General features: G+C 37.7%; 1 protein-coding gene across 1 annotated transcript; it reads left to right on the plus strand.

Moving 5' to 3' along the window:
• Positions 1-7612: 7612 nt before the first annotated feature.
• On the plus strand, positions 7613-17349 carry LOC308686021 (polyunsaturated fatty acid 5-lipoxygenase-like; the record flags this gene model as incomplete). The annotated part of the gene is made up of 12 exons (XM_081358261.1): positions 7613-7759; positions 8627-8825; positions 10486-10658; positions 10851-10985; positions 11105-11308; positions 11472-11558; positions 12006-12175; positions 12308-12472; positions 14417-14706; positions 15419-15519; positions 15628-15798; positions 17170-17349. 12 exons carry the CDS (start codon positions 7613-7615, stop codon positions 17347-17349), a joined length of 2022 nt encoding a protein of 673 aa, XP_081214387.1.
• Between the last annotated feature and the right edge of the window lie 2575 nt (positions 17350-19924).

The following is a 19924-nucleotide window of genomic DNA, read 5'->3' on the forward strand; positions in this document are numbered from 1 at the left end:
CAAAAATGGGTCTTGGTCCTACGGGTCTCGGCAGTGGTCAAAAAGGATTTAATCAGTGAATTTTGAATTGATCTCTTCTTGTAAACACAGTGATATGAATTCAGGTGGTAATTAAATTACCACACGACCTTGGTTTTTGATTAAAAAACAGTTATCCGGCCGGGGATTTTTACGCGGGTGGTGAGAGAAAAACACAGACATTCTGGATTCGGACATAAAATATCTGAGATGCACATGAGGAAAGGGGAGCATCCAGCCAGGTTTTCAGAACGATTATTGGAGATGTTTAAAACTTTCAGTGGCAATCCTGATATTATTAAGATATAATCCTGATGTCAGTTTCAAGTCTGCCTTGATTAACAAATGTGACCCACTCACCCGGCCTGCTGTGACAATGCTTGTGATACCTCTCTCTGAATATAATGACATAATTGCTCAAATGACACAGTTTTAAAACAATAATGCTAATGCAAATAGTCAAATGAAAGCTGCCAAATCTAGACATCCAGTTGCTGCCTTTGGCGAGAGAGAATGTTCTACGTTGTCTAATGGTTTCCATCATAGACCAAGGAGATTTGCAAGAATAAATTCAGAAGGTGTTATTCTTTGCTATGCATGTGGAAAAGCTGGTCACATTGCTAGACATTGTCAAGATAATGAGAGACCTCTTCAAATCTTTGTCTGTCCTGCATGTGGAAAGGTGGTCACATTACAAGGCACTGTTTGGAGAAAAGAAAGGAAGATCAAGAAGTTGTTTGTTTTGCTTGTGGAATGATGGAGCACAAGGTCTTTTCACACAAAAGAAAGATGGGCTATCGTGGTTTGCTTAAGAAAGTAGGCAATTTAGAAACCCAGCTGGCACTGTTGGAAGGAAATAAAGAAGAAGCCATTCACACCTTATCAAACATATCACTGCGTGAGCAAACATGACTGTAGCTCAGTCACAAGAATGAGTTTTATGATAGTAACACATTTTAGAAAAAGGTTTACTATCAAAAGGGGAGTGATTCTTTATAATTTATGGAACATGTTTTACTAGCATTATGTTAAGAAATCATTTTTAAAAACATTACCGATGTTTGATGTTTTGAGATGAAACTTCTGTGACTTTGATGTTTGAATGTGAAAAGATGCTTGTGGGGGAAAGGAGAACCTCTTCATTTGATTATTGTTTCAGATATAAGCGTCGAGATGTTGGTCTGAAATGTGTAACCTCCTGGAGAACGATGATTTGGGGGTTTGAATGACGAGATAATGGCCAGGAGAACCAATGGAGCCAGGGAATTTCCTCAAGTAAACTAACAGAATACAGAGATTTCCAGACCTGCAAGATCCAGAACTTCAGGCCTAAATGATCTTAAAACCCTGAGACCCACCATGGGATGCATGTTACTGATGGAGAGGGCACAGACTTGAACAACACCAGTGACTGCTTATTCTAGAAGGACTTACGGTCCAAGTGGAAAAGAATGGACAGCAAGAACAGAAACAAGAAGAGATCAAACCATTTCAGAGACTAGAGACAGCAGTCTTTGCACATAGATGGAAACAAGTGGGCAGGGGACATACCCACACTAAAGGGGGTCGCACACCGGACGAGAAGCGCAGCGCCGAGCCGCATCTAGGACGACTCGAGGTATCGCACACCGGACGCGCACTTTCTCAGTTTATGGCCAGCAATATTGTTTTGTTTAAGGACATTATGAAATTAAGATAATGTCTGTACTATGTTATGATTGTACTGTACAATTAAATACAAGTCTGCAGTCTGAACACTATAACCTGAAAATCAGATAACATCAGCAATTTTCATTCAAGGAGCTGATTTCTGTGAATGAATGTAAAACTAAATGTATATTGCAGCACAGGGTGAAGTCAGTATATATTAACGACGATTTGAGACAAATACATGTAAATTTAATATAAAACTATGTAAATGGCGCTCTATGGCGCGGCAGGATTTTGAACAAGGTCCTGAGCCGTAGCTGGGCGGCGTGGACAGACGCCGAATGGCGCCGCCGGTGTCGTAGAGAATAATGTGTTCGAATTTTAAATACGAGGCGCTGCGCTTCTCGTCCGGTTTGAGACCCCCTTGAGAAATGCACAGACTTACTGCACATGAAGTGACAAATATATGCATACTCATTTGCATTAGATATATTATTGTCTACTGGATGCACACATGTGGATAAAGGATGTCCACACTGAGGAAATGGACACAATACACATGACAAAATGAAAAAGCACGTACACACATACACTCTATTGATTGTTGATTTTTTGAGTTAGCAAAACCAAACAATATGCTAACATCACTGATACACATTGTGATAGCCCAACAAGGCCTTGAAGAAAAATACAAGATTTTGGCAAAACAAATGCATGATGGAGACTTAGATATTGCCTATTCTGGTTTAAACCTTTAAAACGGCTGTATGTATCTTTCTTATTATTTGCCAATGCATCATGTTATGTGTTCTATGTTTAAACGTAGCAGATAACTTAATGATTGCTTTAGGACACTCCTACTGGCTGTGATGGTTTTTGAATGTCTTCTCACCCACACCCAAGAAAATGTTTGTATATCATATTGCCAAATTTTAGAAGAGTCTCTTTGATAACTCTGCCCAATTGGATTGAGCTGTAACCAGTGTGCATGAGGTGTCGACCCAAAGACGGGTAAGATTCTCCGGTGGCCAGAGGGGGACAACCTAAGGCAGGGCTTCACCACCACTGGGCACCTGCCCGATAGAGAAGGGAGGTGTAATCTGTGAGAAGGGAGTGGACGTGATGCTTCTTTTGGGCCAAGAGCATCAGAGAGGGGACTGCTATGCTGTAATAAACATCATGTGTTTGTCCCTGCCCTGCATCCTGAGATTTCCTGACCACTGACATTCACTGCCTGGCAGCTAGACTGGTGCTACAGCTAAGAGATCATCAAGCCTCTGGTTCCTTGTGTTCCTGTTTGGTCTTCCTCATCATCATTCCACCTGGTGCTGCCTCTTCTTCTGCAGTCCTCAAGCCAGTTGTCACCCAGGACTGGTTTCAGTGGTCATCCTCCTTGCCTGTCATCATGTCGTCAGCCCTGTTCGAACTCTTTCACACCTCACTCTCCTTGTTGTGCCCTGTCTACAGTCCTGTTATTAAAAACCCCCTTCACAGATGTTCTGCGCTTCGGTCCTCTTTCAGATCCGTGACACATTTCCCATCATTCTCTGGGGCAGCATCATAATAATAAAAACAACAATAATAATAATGAAACATAAATGACACACATAATGCGCATTCTTAGAATTTTCTGAACTTGTAAAAACAAACTTCCGAGAGCTTGAAGGTTAAATCTTCATGGGAAAGGACATGTAAAAATGACAGTTATGACAGTTTATGCCTTTCTATTACACAATAAATGGCATCGCATTGTTGCCTAACACCTTTGTGTTTCTATTGTAAGTCTATAGGCAGAATTATTCAGAAATACAACTGAAGTTGTTTTCAGTTTAGTACAAACGTACACCCACTGTTTGTCATTTATCCTTGCAACATATGAAAAACCGTGTCCAAGAAAACCTCACAGTTCAGAAACTCACTCTCAGTAAAATAATGTGTTCTTTCAATACAGAATATGTCTATAGGCAAACATGAATATACACAGAAGTATGAAAAAATTAATTTCATGACAATGCAGGAGTCCTTTGCGGTGGATATAAGAAGTTCATGTTTGGAAGGCACTACATATGTTTCTTTCTTTTAAATATATTTTCTATGTAGTTATTTATGTAATCGAGACGCTGTCGATGATGCTTTGGGAACGCCTCTGTGTGATCTCGTCTGAAGCATGTGTGTGTGTGTGTGTGTGTGTGTGTGTGTGTGTGTGTGTGTGTGTGTGTGTGTGTGTGTGTGTCAACTAATCCAATTCTGTTTACACCGTAATTTAAACTTTGTTTAAAATAAGCAGGTTACATCTATTTGATCCTGGATTTAATTTATATTTAAAATATATTAACTTTAATCCTGTTGCTCCAGAACATTAAACTGTGCTTAATTTTTATTGGTGCAACGATACATTTCTTATACAATAAGCACAATATTTTTTCATTTTTGTACAAAATTATTGCATTATAAACATTTTATTACATTAATAGTGTAATTACATTATGTGCAGTTTTATATTATGCTTTATTACATTATGAGTTGCTTCAGAGCTGTTAAGAACAAACAGAGAAAAAGAAAAGCAATACAATTTAAAAAATGTATTAAATAAACATTAAAAAATATAAACCAAGCAGCTTTATGTTTACCTCTTGTAAACAAGAGGCTGCATTTACTCATTTCTGCTAATGCCTATTAATATAATATTTATTTTTAGTAGTAGTTCTTTATCTCAGATTCTCTAAACTGTTAAACAATGCTCTGTGTGTGTTTGTAAATTAAACACAATAAAGAAAAACATGATATATACTTTTTGGGGTTCATTTTTAAAGGGATAGTTCATTCAAAAATACAAATTCTGTCGCCTGTTGTATGACTCAATCTTCCATGGAACATAATTACAAAAAAGAAGGTGTTAATGTTTTTTTGTACATACAATGGAAGTCATGGGGCAACTATATCTGTTCTACTGGTTCCCAATATTCTTCAGAATATCTGATTTTGTGTTCCACAGAAGAAAAGAAGTCATACTGGTTTCGAACGGTGTGTCAATGATGACAGAATTCTCATTTTTGGGTGGACTATTATCATCAGGATACTCTTTTTTTGTTTTTGTTATAGCACACAATATTTAAACGTATATCAACACTAAATTAGCTTCATGAATCACTAGAGACATTGTGTGGTTGTATTTTTCTGTGCTTTTACAGTTCTCCCTGACAGACACTAACAGCATCTCATGTGCGCTCACGCCACGCTGAAATTACCGTAATTACAAGATTCCAACCTAAAAATCATTCATGTCCTCATCCACATCTTTTCTGGGCAGTTTTCAAGGCTTTTGCACACATAATCTGATCGATTCTCAAGACGGCTATTGACAATCATATGAGCAGCTCCTGTATAATTGCGTCCTCGGCTCTATTTAAACGCACGCATGGGACACTTGGAAATGTAACTTGGAATTTTAAAATTGTTAAAATTTTACAGCACTGATTGTCTGCTGTAAATAAACTAGCATATGTTTAAATAAAAACAATAAATTAATATGTAATATAATAGTAATAATTATTATATGATATTTATTATTTGATTATCTTCTGTTTAAAAAATAGGAAAATGGGTGTGCTGTAATATTAGGCTATATCTTAGAATGGTTTTCTTTCTTGCATTTTATGGATGTCAATTAAAAATTGTGGATTGTTAATTAGTCAATGCAAACTCTTATTTTCAAGAGCAACATAAAGCTGCTTGGTTTATGTGTGTTTAATATCTATATATTAGCCTACAATATTTCAAATTGTATTGCTTTTTTTCCTCTTTCTTCATTTTGTTCTTAAGAGCTCCCACTCGCTGAGGTGAAGCCACATGAAATATTGTTTTTGTAAATACTTTCCAGCATTTCAGTAATAAAAGTGTACATCTTTAAAATGCAAATTACAGCGAAGTGCAAAAGTTACCCTAGGGTTTGGCAGTGGTCAAAAAGGATTTAAACAGTGCATTTTGAATTAATCTCTTCTTGTAAACTCAGTGATTGTGGATTCAGGTGGCAATTCAATTTCCTCACGATTTTTGTGTTTGACAAAAAAAAAAATTATTCGGCTAGGAATTTCTACGCGGGTGGGGGGAGAAAAACACAAACATTCTGGATTTAAACGGCAATAAAATCATCGACAAACTCCTGTAATTGCTGAAAATACCCCACGACCCCTTGAGAAACAATTAGGCCATTATCCGAAATCACACTGACTGATCAATATCCAAAACCAACTCGATTTCCGTCATCGTATAAATTGTATTAGCCTACTTTTGTTTAGAATTGTTTGTCTGTTTCTGTTCTTGTAAGAGGTCATTGAATGTGCAATTTTAGAGAAGAGTTCAAATGCAAACATCTCGCCATTTATTTCTGCAATAATGTCATAGGCCTAAGCATTTCAATTAATAGTAAAATTCCATTATATTGAATTGAATTGAATAATCATTACACGTTTTAATTGAATAATTGGTTGAGTATTGTTCAATTATTCAATTAAAATGTGTAAGCTTTAAATCTAAAAAAAGGCTTAATTTCTTTGTGTGTTCAGGTTATACTCGAGCTGTATTAAGCTTTGATCAATTCTGAAAAAAGTGCTTTATGGTGCAAAAAAAGGGAATCTATGGCACCAGTTGAAGAACGTTTTCTAGAACCTCTTATTTTTTTTAGTGTAGTTCTCAAAATATTCTTTAGAAATTTCTTGTGAAAACTAAATGAAAGGTTAAAATATGTAGTGTGTGGGGTGGTGTCCTCATCTACAAGCCTCTAGGCTATAAAATCTTCATGGGAAATGGCAGTTGTGACAGTGTATGCCTTTCCATTACACAATATGTGTATGACATTGCATTTTTGCCTATCACCTTTGTGTTTCTCTTGTAAGTCTATAGGTAGATTTTTTTTTCTTCAGAAATACAACTGAAAAGTTTTCAGTTTCATACAAACTTACACACACTATGTGTCATTCATACTTGCAACAATCATGAAAATGCAATTAAGAAATAAGAATAAAAAAATAAATACATGTAAGCAATAAGCACGGCTGAAGGGCGATGCCATTACAGGCATTAAATTACGATGTTTTGATGACTGCTTATTACTTATAAACTGCAGAAAGCAGGACACGACAGTAATAAATAAATTCAGAACCAAAAGAACATATTATCCCCCCATGATACTAATAAATTATATATATTAGTCCCCACTCTTTCAATTCTACCAGAAATAATAACCTCACATTCTTGCTGTTGTTATAGATGTATTAATTAAAGAACAAAGTATTAAATGCAGTTTGAAAATATAAGCCGATTTATATTTATCTACATGTTTAACATGTAGAAAAATCAATAAATACATATAATTAACACTAACCTTTAAAATCATTGGCTTATCATTAATGTTTCACTCGTTGGTAATATTTAACACTTGCCGAGCTTCTGATTAAATTTAGCTATAAAGAGCGCTAATGACTTTGATAAGTCCCATCTGGATTTATTATCAGTAAATTAAAAATTGAAAAGGTCATTCTTTGTCATTTACTTTGTGGAGGGCATTTTAAATGTATTATATCCAAATTAAATTAATATATTATATACACTCTTATATTACTCTTCACTTTTATATTACATTATATATTAGTTAATGATATTTTTATATCAATGATATTATTTGGGAGGCAAATTTAGTAATTGTAATTGGAAAAGCTTATCAGAGAAAGGGGATTGACTGTACCACATACTCCTGTCTCTTCTAGTTCAGAAACGTGAGCACATATGCAGGTATGCACATGACATTTTTGATCGATAGACCAAACCCACATTATAATGTCACAGGAGGTGGAGAGTAGCGCCGGAAGTGAACTTCATATAAAGGTGCTTAAGAATAGTTTGAGTTTGTACATAGAAGAGTTTGTACATCTTTCATTCAGGCAAAATGTTGACCTACAAGGTGACAGTTTCTACTGGTCTAGAGGTGATTGCTGAGGAAACAAACAGCATTTACCTGACGCTGATAAACTCAAAGGATCAGAGCAGTGACAGAGTCCTGGTGAACAAATCCCTTTTTGCTGGTTTTAAAAGGGTAAGAACGATAAAGACTTAATTATTTTTATTTTAAGTAATTTCTTTATTTCTATTATGATATTATATATATTATGATTTGATATATATATATTTATGGGTCAATGGCATGGTGTGCATATTTTTGTATTCAAGTGCATTATTTCCTTTTAAAATAATTTGATAAATTGAATTCATGACATATATCACTTTATTCTATAAAACCGATTGCGTTTTAATTCATTTTAGTACATTTAAATAATACATATTTTTTTGTTTTGTTATCTTTAACCCTGTCAGGTGGTGCAACTGTCTGCACAAATGAACAGTAAACTATTTAAAATGGTGTATTAATAATAAAAAATTGAAAAGCTAAATACTATGGCTTTATTTTAGGTTTGAAACCTAAAATACATTTTTTTTTTAAATATCAGTAGTTTTAAAGCTGTTGAGATCATTGAAAAACTTTTGTCCAGCAATCAGTATATTCTCAAATGTCAGGGTGACACAACTGCAAAAAAAAAAAATATATATATATATATATATAGCCTACACTGTCAGCAGGAAGTGTGTCATTAACACAAAATAATTATAAGTTTATGTCTTATTTTAAATAGTTACATGTGTGCCCATCGTACTTTGGCCTGTCTTCAGCTATATTTGATTTTGTTTTCTTATTAACCATTTTTCTGTTAAAAGCTACACAAATGTAGAGAAATAAAAACTGCATCTGGTGAGATACAATTTGGGCATCCTGATCACATATATCCCAGTGCACATAATCAGGGAATTAAATTAGGATGAATCCCTCTTCACCAAAGCCTGCGGAGAGATGTTTCTTGTTTATTTGTTTCCCATACAAAGTGTCTAATAAAAGTTGTCATTAAAGGAGATCTCCCTCGACATCAGTGTGGAGAAGGACTTTGGAGACATTGTCCTGGTGAAACTTGAAAAGGAGAAACACTTTGTCAATAATACTTGGTATTGTGAGCATATCACAGTGAAAACTCCCTCTGAAAAATGCTTCGAGTTCCCCTGTCAGTGCTGGATAGCAGACGAAAAGGCAGTGTTTATCCGAGAAGGCACTGGTACGTGCATTATCGCTTTTGTTCATTATCCAGTTTTAAATTAAGGCATTATTATTATCATTATTACTATTCTTATTATTATTTAAAAAAGATTATTCAGTTGTTCAGTTTTGATTTGAATTATGTCTTAAATGCTGTCCTTTCTATATGTAAAATGTGTGCTATATATATCTTTGTGTTCATTTAGCTGGATTGCCTCAGGATGACCCTGTATTTCTTAAAGAGAAAAGACAAGAGGAACTGAAATCTAGACAGGACAAATTCAGGTTTGAAGAAACAATTACATTCTTGAACAATATTCATTTGTTGCAGTTTTTTTTCTTTTATTACTCCCGATTCAGTTCAATGTGCTTGACACACTAATATTGTAAATACATTGCACATATACATTACAATGTCATTTACACAGGCCCGTAGCAACAAATTGTAAAAGTGTGTGTGTGTGTGTGTGGGGGGGGGGGGGTATATATTATATATAGCAATAGTTATAATTTCACATTATAACCATTTGCACTATTTTAAATATATATTTTAAGTTAATAACATTTTTCATTGGATACATTCTTACTTTTACTCTAGTAATTATTTGGGTTATTTACAGTGGCCCAGTACAATACAATGAAACATTAGCACAATGGAATCAAAATAGACAATCCTCGTGTGGCCAAGTGGGTCAAGTTATGAAGAAAAAGATGCGTCTTCAGTAGTTTCTTGAAAATGGCTAAATACTCGGCAGAGAGGAGTGATGTGCGCTCTCTTCGGCTTGATAAAGAACAGTTGCTGGAAGGCCTGCCAAGAGCCAGTCTGGAAAGAACAAGCGCTTAGACAAGGAGTTGTGATGAAGAAATGCCAAAAAGGATCAAAATAACAAAAGGTTTATTAAATAACTCAGTGCTACACAAACAGTGTGCTTTGCACAAACAAAACCGGACAATAAGGAACAGAAAACAGAGATCATATACAAACAAGATAATGAACTAAAAGAATAACAGGTGTGAAAGGAAACAGGAAACTGAAGATAAACAAACTAAAAGTCCATGAAAGTGAAACTAACCAAACATAACAGTGTACATGACAATGTAACTGTACAAGTTAATGTTGTCATTTTTCTTCTTGAAGGTGGACTGAGTGGCGCCCAGACTTCCCTAAGAGCATAGAGGGCGAAAAACTTCCTATAGAAGTTCAGTTTGATTGGGGAAAAACAATAGACTTTTATGGGAATTTGGTGAAAGTGTAAGTTTTGGGGGAATGTGCCGTGGCCACAGTCCTTGTTGATTTTATACTGAATTTTTACTCCATTTTCCAGAATGAAAAATCTTGCAAATAATGTTCATGTCTATAATTATACAGTATGCCCTCTGTTTCAGGACTGTGGAATCACTTCGTGAAAAATATAAAGAATACGTTCATTCCTGGAAAGGCATGAAATTCTTTGAAAAGATATTGGAAGATTTTAATATCAAGAACACTCTACTAGGTTTGGATTATTTCTTCTTTTATTAAGAATGTTTGTTTGTTTTTTGTTTGTTTCTTCATTTAAACAAAATCTATATATCCAAAAACACAATTGTTGTGAGAAACCAACAATGAAGAGCCACTTTTTTTCATACCTGTAAAGCCTTTGACTGTTGACTGAATTTTCTCCTTTGAAATCTGATAGAGAAACTGATGCAAGACTGGAGAGAGGATTACATGTTCGGCTATCAGTTTTTGAATGGCTGCAATCCTGTCATGATCAGGAAGTGCATGGAAATTCCAGACAAGTTTCCAGTCACACATGAGATGGTGGAGGGCTTTCTGGAGAAAGGTGTCACTCTACAAGAGGAATTAAAGGTCAGAAACATTAAGACATAAATCCCTTGAACAGTTGGTCAATAATCAAATCCAAGGCTTGTATCATATAATTTCACATAATTCACATAATTAATAACACTTCACATCATTTAATTTACATAAATGACTTAAATGTTATTTGAACCCACAAATAATTAGTTTTAAACTTTGCACCTGTAAACATGTTTACAGGCAGGAAACATCTACATAGTGGATTATGAAATACTGAAGGGAGTGCCAACATCCAGCGATCTGCTCTTTTTGACTGCACCCATCTGTCTGCTGTACAAGAACAGATCGGACCAAATTGTGCCAATTGCCATTCAGGTATCTGTCCCATATATAATCAGTATCAAATGAAAACATAAATTAAAAATAAAAGTGCTTTTGCACAATCTACTCACAAAGTAAAAATGTCCTGCTTGGCTTTATTATTCCTAAATCAGCTCAGTCAAAACCCTGAGGAAAAGAAACCAATCTTTCTCCCAAGTGATAATGAATATGATTGGATGTTTGCCAAGATGTGGGTGAAATCTGCCGACTTACTTGTACACCAGTTGGTCACGCACCTTCTCAAGACACATCTGATATCAGAGGTTTTTGAAATGGCCGTGTACAGACAGCTTTCTGCAGTCCATCCTGTATACAAGGTACCTGTCATTCAATACACAGTCATGATATTTAGATATAATGTTAAACAAAACCCCCCAGGGCAGGACACTGAAAGCACAGTTCATCTTTCAGGTTATGCTTTTTAAATACATTTTTTATGATTTAATGCACATGTTTAAATGCATCTTTTGATTTTTACAGTTGCTGAAACCTCATGTTCGTTTCACAATTGCAATCAATGCAGCGGCCCGTGGAAGCCTCATCAATGATGGCGGGATTATCAGCCAGGTAGCTTTGCACCTTATTTAATATATCCACACATAAACAGCATATTGCTAGGATTCAAAGCAATTCTATTCATATTGGATTATTTTGTCTTTGTTTGTCAAGCCATAATTTCTGTCCATGATATAGTTTTAAAGACGCACACAGTGTTAACAAATCTTCAACATGACAGGCCTGAGCCATTACCTGACTTTTTGTCTTGTTATTTTCTGTCTTTTTGCTGAATGCTCTTACTTCTATTTCATAGGCTACGTTGTATTTAGTTAACTGGTGTTTTCTTAAACCGACAGACCTAAGTAGTTCCTAAATTTTATTCCTGATTTAATGCAAAAAAAAAAAACCCACCAGAATAAAATTTCACCCATAATCCCCTAGATGGTCACTTGAGTATGCTAAATAAGTGCTGAACATATTGAGGCAAAAGATTAACTGAATTCTTGGTATCCAAAGATTACTAGCCTCAATGCAGATGGGATAGCTAAAGTGATTCAAAGTGCAATGGAGACTTTAACCTACAAGTCCCTGTGCTTCCCTGAGACCATAGAAGATCGAGGAATGGAAGATGTGCCCAAGTACTATTATAGAGATGATGGCAAGAAGATCTGGGAGGCAATACACAGGTAAGTGTAGCAACAGTTCATATTCTGTACTACTAGTGCAAAAGTACAAACTAGTTCACATACACTCCAAAGAACATTTTTGGCATCCAGAGTTATTTTTATTAATTTGTCATCTTGTTGATCTTCCTGTAGTTTTGTTTCTGCCGTGGTCAAGATCTACTATGTCAGCGATGAGACCGTTAAAAGTGATGGAGAGATTCAAGGCTTTGTTAAGGATGTTTACTATGCCATGAATAATTCTGACAGTGAGTACAGGTTTAATTTATCAAACTCCCTGTGTACACCTGGTATTAAGAGGTTTAGGTCAATCGGAAAATAAGTGGACAACGCTAAATACAGGTGTAAACAGGGTCTAAAGCTTGTTCACTTTCAACCACTTCAAGAGTTAGTCGAAAACGGATTGCTTTCGTAGTGTAAACGTTCATGTGGTCAAATGTGTTCGAACAGCCACAAAAGACGCAGTCACCTACAGTCAGTCACGTTTAACGTTATGTCAGAACTGAACTAATGAATCGGGATCCGTACCACAATGCCACATTTGCTGTCCCTTTCAGAGCCTAATTCCCCCGCACCTGTAGGGGTATTAGGCAGGTGATACGCAGTGATACGCAGCAGTGATACGCAGCTTTACGCAGAGAGAGTCGATCACTGCTGCTCCTTCTGACCCACACAGTGAGACTATTTGGATAACACTGGGAAAGCGTGCCTCTTCTAAACAGAAAGGGATGCTACGGACCCCACATACTGACCGCAGGGAGGTGACATGTAGAGTTACACATATGGACTGGCCCGTAGGGCATGGCTACATAGGGAAGGTCTCTTTGGTAGATCCAGCCTAGCTAGGGTGGAGTTAACACTGTGCAGAGACGGCAGAGCAGATCTGTAGAGGGAAAGACACAGGCTCACTGATAGGGAAGCCGTACCGTGGAAAAATACACTTGTTGGATCACCCGTAGGGGAATCACAACACATGCGCATCTCGTCTAGCACAGGGGCTGACCTAACTGTGATCTAGCACTGGGGCTAACCTAACTGTGATCTAGCACTGGGACTGACCTAACTGTGATCTAGCACTAGGGCTAACCTAACCCTGATCTAGCACTGGGGCTGACCTAACCGTGATCTAGCACTGGGGCTGACCTAACCGTGATCTAGCACTGGGGCTGACCTAACCGTGATCTAGCACTGGGGCTGACCTAACCCTGATCTAGCACAGGGGCTGACCTAACCCTGATCTAGCACTGGGGCTGACCTAACCCTGATCTAGCACAGGGGCTGACCAAACCGTGATCTAGCACTGGGGCTGACCTAACCCTGATCTAGCACAGGGGCTGACCTAACCGTGATCTAGCACTGGGGCTGACCTAACCCTGATCTAGCACTGGGGCTGACCTAACTGTGATCTAGCACAGGGGCTGACCTAACCCTGATCTAGCACTGGGGCTGACCTAACCCTGATATAGCACAGGGGCTGACCTAACCCTGATCTAGCACAGGGGCTGACCTAGCCCTGATCTAGCACAGGGGCTGACCTAACCCTGATCTAGCACTGGGGCTGACCTAACCCTGATCTAGCACAGGGGCTGACCTAACCATGATATAGCACAGGGGCTGACCTAACTGTGATCTAGCACAGGGGCTGACCTAACCCTGATCTAGCACTGGGGCTGACCTAACCCTGATATAGCACAGGGGCTGACCTAACCCTGATCTAGCACAGGGGCTGACCTATCCCTGATCTAGCACTGGGGCTGACCTAGCCCTGATCTAGCACAGGGGCTGACCTAACCGTGATCTAGCACTGGGGCTGACCTAACTGTGATCTAGCACAGGGGCTGACCTAACCGTGATCTAGCACTGGGGCTGACCTAACTGTGATCTAGCACAGGGGCTGACCTAACCCTGATCTAGCACTGGGGCTGACCTAACTGTGATCTAGCACAGGGGCTGACCTAACTCTGATCTAGCACAGGGGCTGACCTAACCGTGATCTAGCACTGGGGCTGACCTAACTGTGATCTAGCACAGGGGCTGACCTAACCCTGATATAGCACAGGGGCTGACCTAACCCTGATCTAGCACTGGGGCTGACCTAACCCTGATATAGCACAGGGGCTGACCTAACCCTGATATAGCACAGGGGCTGACCTAGCCCTGATCTAGCACAGGGGCACAGAGTTAACATAGATGGGTAGATCACCGGTGAGAATAGATCAATTATATTCTCTGCGTCCCATCCAGAGACCACACGTGGAGGTCACAGAGGTCTGGATGTGGTGCCATTAAGTGCCCCGTCTCTGAGAAAGCAGGTTTTTCTTCAGATGAATCCACCAGGAGCATGAGTTCTGGGAACCAGATCTGGTTGGGCCAGTATGGTGCAACCAACAAGACCTGGTCCTCGTCCTCCCTGACCTTGCACAGTGTCAGTGCGAGTTGGCTCACTGGGGAAAATTACGTAGGCCATGAGGCCAGCTGTGTGCCACGGTATCCGTGCCGAGGGTCCTCTCAGTCAGGGAGTAAAACAATTGGAGGTGGGAATTGTCCGCACAGGCAAACAGGTCTACTTGTGCAACTCTGAAGAGACTCTAAATTAGCTGGACCACCTGGGGGTAAAGTCTTCATTCTCCCGAGAGCGTGGGCTGTCCTAAGAGCTCAAGGGCTACACGATTGAGCTCGCCCGGGATGTGAATGGCGCTAAGCGACTTCAGATGCTTCTGATTCCAGACGAGAAGATGGCGGATGAATGTCAGCATGCACTAAAGCGTAGACCACACTCACGGTTGATGAATGCAATGCAAAGGCATTCGTTTTCAACACAAACAGGTGTTGAGTCACTGCGCAATTCCTACAAATTATTGTGGTTTGGCGGATGTTCATTTCCTATTCTCTGAAAAATGGTCGCTTATTTATTGCATTAATTAGGAGCGTTTCAAAAATAATGCTAATGTGATAATTTGTTGTAGTGGTATTGTTTACTTAGCGTAATAATCTGTTTGTTGTAAAAAGTATTACCTGTATGAAATTAAATCCAGCTATACCTGTGGAATCGTTCACAGACAGCAAAGGCAGATGTTCATCTAGGCCTAATCAAGATGTTCATCGCTGGCAAACAATAGGATGCATTTGCAGATTTGCGTTCAATTGTAGTTCCACGGCCACGGTCTTAATTTTCTTAAAGGTGCTCTAAGCGATGACACTTTTAAATGTGAGCACAAGTTAAATGCAAACTGCCATTGTTTCCAGAGTTTCCAGAGTCTCTAGAAACTCGAGAGGAGTTAGTCAAGTACCTGACCGTTGTGATATTCAACGCTTCAGCACAACATGCTGCTGTCAACTTTGGACAGGTGAGATTACACACTACATTGCACACAACAAGAGCATTAAAAATTGCTTGGCACAATTCTGGATAATATCCATAAGCTAATATGTGTGAGTAAACTTTTATGTTCCAGTTTGACTGTTACGGCTGGATCCCCAACAGTCCTTCCACCATGTGCATGCCGCCTCCCGATCAGAAGGGCAAAGTGGAAATGGATTATATCATAAAGAGTCTGCCTGACCATGAACGTACCTACAAAGTTCTAGCAATATCTTGGGCCCTCACTCAGTTCCAGGAGAACGAGGTTTGATGTCTTATTCGAATATACTTTCCACTTGAAATTGTAGAGAACATTGCAGCAGTCTAGTCTAAATTAATGTGAAAAAGAATGAACATGTTACTAGCTGAGGGTACAGAGCATCAAGGTATGAGTTTAAAAAAAAGAGCCCAAAGATTTTTTTATGTAGGCTCAAATACATTTTAATTATTCTTATTGTTGTAGATTGTTTGCTTGCTAAAGTGTATGTGTTCTAGTGCACTGTCAACGCAATATTTTCAGTCAGGTAGAGCAATTAATTTACCTGATCCTTTGCTAAGTCCCACATTAAAAACATCATCATGTTTGGGGAGTAACATAAAATGTATCTATTTATTTAAGGCTGACCATATTTAAAATACCATATATTAGGAGCTTAGCACAAAAACTGAGAATGAAACTTTTAAAATTCAAAACAGTGCTGAATAAATAATCTAAAGTATTAAAATGATGTTACTTTCCTTGAGTAAACTATCAGAATATGTTACAAATTATATTTTACGCAATGTATTCTGCAGTGAAATACATTTCTTCCAATCCTAACAGGCAAACTTTTGCTCTTCTCTAATGGTAGTCAGTGGAGTCCCTTTGTGTTTGTACAGTTTTAAACTAAATGATTTAAAAGCTATAGAAGAGATTTTTTCTGGAGCATGTAGTGACACAATTAATTTATGTTTTGATTAAGGTTACAGACAGGATAGTAAGAAAACAGTTCCCAGTATTGTGATTATGTAGTGGTAAAGTTCTGTTCACTCACACTAATGTTATCAGCTCTCTGACACAAATTTCCACCTTCAACTTAAATACTTAGTAAAGTCAAAAATAAAATTGTCTGTACAAGTCATATCAACTCATTATTTTAAATCTTGGCTTAGTTTTAGTTGAATCTTGTACAACTTATACAATTAAGCTGAAATTGGTTAAATTATTTCGATAAGTTAAAGTTAAATTATAATCATATAATTTTTTACAGTGCAGTAATCAGATTCTCTATGTTCAGCTGAATGTAAAAAGCATTTGCAAATTGCACTGATTCTGATCTCTGCTGATCTGCAGTTCTTAATCATGTTACCGCATTATTTTACAAGTTCTTTAAAGAAACAAGGCAAATAAAAATGCTTTGGAATGTCAGACTTCATTCCAAGAATAATATCATTCAGGTTTCTACATTTCTATGGAAATCGTGCTGTTAATGAAAATCTTTTATAAAGTTACAAACTATTATAAAGTTTGTTTTATAAGCTTGTCTGAGTGATTGACAGTAATCAAGGGGGCGGAGCTTAGAGAAGGGTCAGTTTACCTTGTAAAAGGAAAGAAAGATGTTGTTCTGCTTTCTGAAGAACTTACTTTCCCCCCCAGCTGTACTTGGGCATGTATCCAGAAACGTGCTTCACAGAGCAACCCGTGAAGGAGGCCATAAAGACTTTCCAAAAGGAACTAGATGAGGTGACCAACATCATCAAGTGCCGGAATGAGGAATTACCATTTGATTATAGTTATTTGTCCCCAGACAAAATCCCCAACAGTGTTGCAGTTTGAGAAAATATTTTGCCAGGCCTATAGTGTTAACAGCTAATGTGTGCTTGACATAGAAAAGGAGAAGAACAGCTCTATTTAAAATATTAAGTATTGTAAAACACAGAGCATTCTGTCTTTTGAGGCGATTTATAGAAATTATGTTAGATTAATGCTTCTTGTATTTGACTGTTAAAGGGAAGTAAGGGATATTACTTTATAATGTGATCTGTGCACGTACATGTATGTATGTTATCTGAGGGGTGATTGTCTAGTTCACGCCAGGAAAGCAGAACAGTTTATTTGACTATATGCTTTAAAGAGCTAAACTTGTGTTATAATCCAATTATTATTGTTTATCTTTTTTATTATTTTCATTTTTCATATAAACTTGCATATTCATATATCCATACTGTGGTAATCATTTACTCATCTTTTGATTCATTAATTCAAATTCAATATTACTCAGATGATCTATTGTTTGTAGTCTATAGTCTATTAAATAATAATGTGACTTATTTTTGACCTTACAGTTATATTGAGATCTTACATCTATATTGATTTTGCGCTGATTCCGCAACTGTTTTCTTTTTTCATCATAACAAAAGCAATTTCCCCCTGTTCTTTGCCATTTTATAAATGTTACTGTGTTTACTGTAGCTCTAGCAGTGAATTTTGCTAGGCCATATATTCATTCATTAATTTGTTTCTGTTCAGCTAGAGTTCAAATATGCCTGCCATGTTTTTAAAAAAGCTATAAGATAACTTTTCTGTGAACAAATACAATAATTGAACTTTGGTGTATTTCTTTTTGTAACTTGAATAAAATAAAAATGTTTTACCCCTAAAGTAACTTGTGTATTGATTGCAAAAATACACAGCAGAGAATAAACAGAATGTGCAGCAGTCTTTACTGCAAACAAACTCAAACTAACATTAATACTCGGGAATCTTCAAAAACAAGAATGGACCAACCAGGAAATAGTAACAGGAAACATTGACAACAACAGACACTGAAAATGACTAAACATGAGGCTTAAATACACAGAAAACAAGAGAGGGTAAATTAACTAGATACACCTGAATAGAACTAACTCAATTATTAACCATAGAAACAAACTGACAGAGGGAGGAGAACTGAACCAATTAACAGATTATAAAGCTAACTAGGAAACAGATCAAAAACAAACTCAAACCGTGACAAATATGCAGTTTTTAAGGTATATTTATTTTTAATTTTAACTAGGGATGCACGATATATCGGCCATCATAACAGTATTGGCCGACATATGTTGATTTTTAATGTTATCATTATCGGACTGATAAGAAAATTTGGTCTATATAATAAAGCTGATAAATAATGTATTATTTCCTTCAGCTGAGACACTTCAGATGCGCACTGTTCAACATTGGTTTTGAATTGCTGGAAATATGATCGGAATCACTTTAAAAAAAAAAATACAGTAAAGTGCAACGTGCAGCACAAGTCTGTCATATCAGCCACATAAAGTTATCATGAGAACATCGTAATTGTGTGCTTGGGATAATTTGTTTTTTTTTAAATTAGGCTCTCAAAAGTTATATAAAAAGGTGTATTTTAAAAGTATAAATACCTTAACTGGTGAGCTGGGTTCCATTTGCAGGTAACACATAAGCTGATAATATGAATACCTTGAATGCATTAAGTTGCTTTGGATAAAAGCATCTGCCAAATACATAAGTTCTACCAGATAGACTCGGGAGATAAATTGAAATAACAAGCGTATATTTATTAACAGCCCAGCAAGCATAAATTTATAAAGTTCTTTGGCGTAGGCCCCGCCCTTAGCGAGCAATTCGAGGGTAGCGGAATCTGCATATCCATCCTGAAGACGAAGGCAGGGGCGCAGCCGACCCCCCTGGAGGTAAAGGAAGGGGCCATCCTGGTGGTGGTGGGGAGGATGAAGGGGAAGGTACCAACTTGGTGGGGGTTGGGGAGGATGGAGGTAATTGGCAGCGTCAGCATCTGCAAACTCACATGACAACTCTCTGAAAGTTTGGTCTTGGCGGAATAGATCTGTTGCTATTGCTGCTGTTATTGCTATTGCTATTGCTGTTATTGCTGTTATTGCTGCTGCTGCTGCTGCTGCTGCTGTTATTGCTATTGTTGTTATTGGTGCTGCTACTGCTGCTGTTATTGCTGCTGCTGCTGCTGCTGCTGTTATTGCTATTGTTGTTATTGGTGCTGCTACTGCTGCTGTTATTGCTGCTGCTGCTGCTGCTGCTGCTATTGCTATTGCTGTTATTGCTGTTTTTGCTGCTGCTGTTATTGCTATTGCTGTTATTGCTGCTGCTACTGCTGCTGTTATTGCTGCTATTATTGCTGCTGCTGCTGCAGTTATTGCTGCTGCTGCTGCTGCTGTTATTGCTACTGCTGCTGCTATTGCTATTGCTGTTATTGCTGCTGCTGTTATTGCTGCTGCTGCTATTGCTATTGCTGTTATTGCTGCTGCTGTTATTGCTGCTGCTGCTGCTGCTGTTATTGCTACTGCTGCTGCTATTGCTATTGCTGTTATTGCTGCTGCTGTTATTGCTGCTGCTGCTATTGCTATTGATATTG

The sequence above is a fragment of the Scardinius erythrophthalmus genome (assembly GCF_964197995.2).
Source record: "Scardinius erythrophthalmus genome assembly, chromosome: 2".
Classification (NCBI taxonomy): Eukaryota; Metazoa; Chordata; class Actinopteri; order Cypriniformes; family Leuciscidae; genus Scardinius; species Scardinius erythrophthalmus.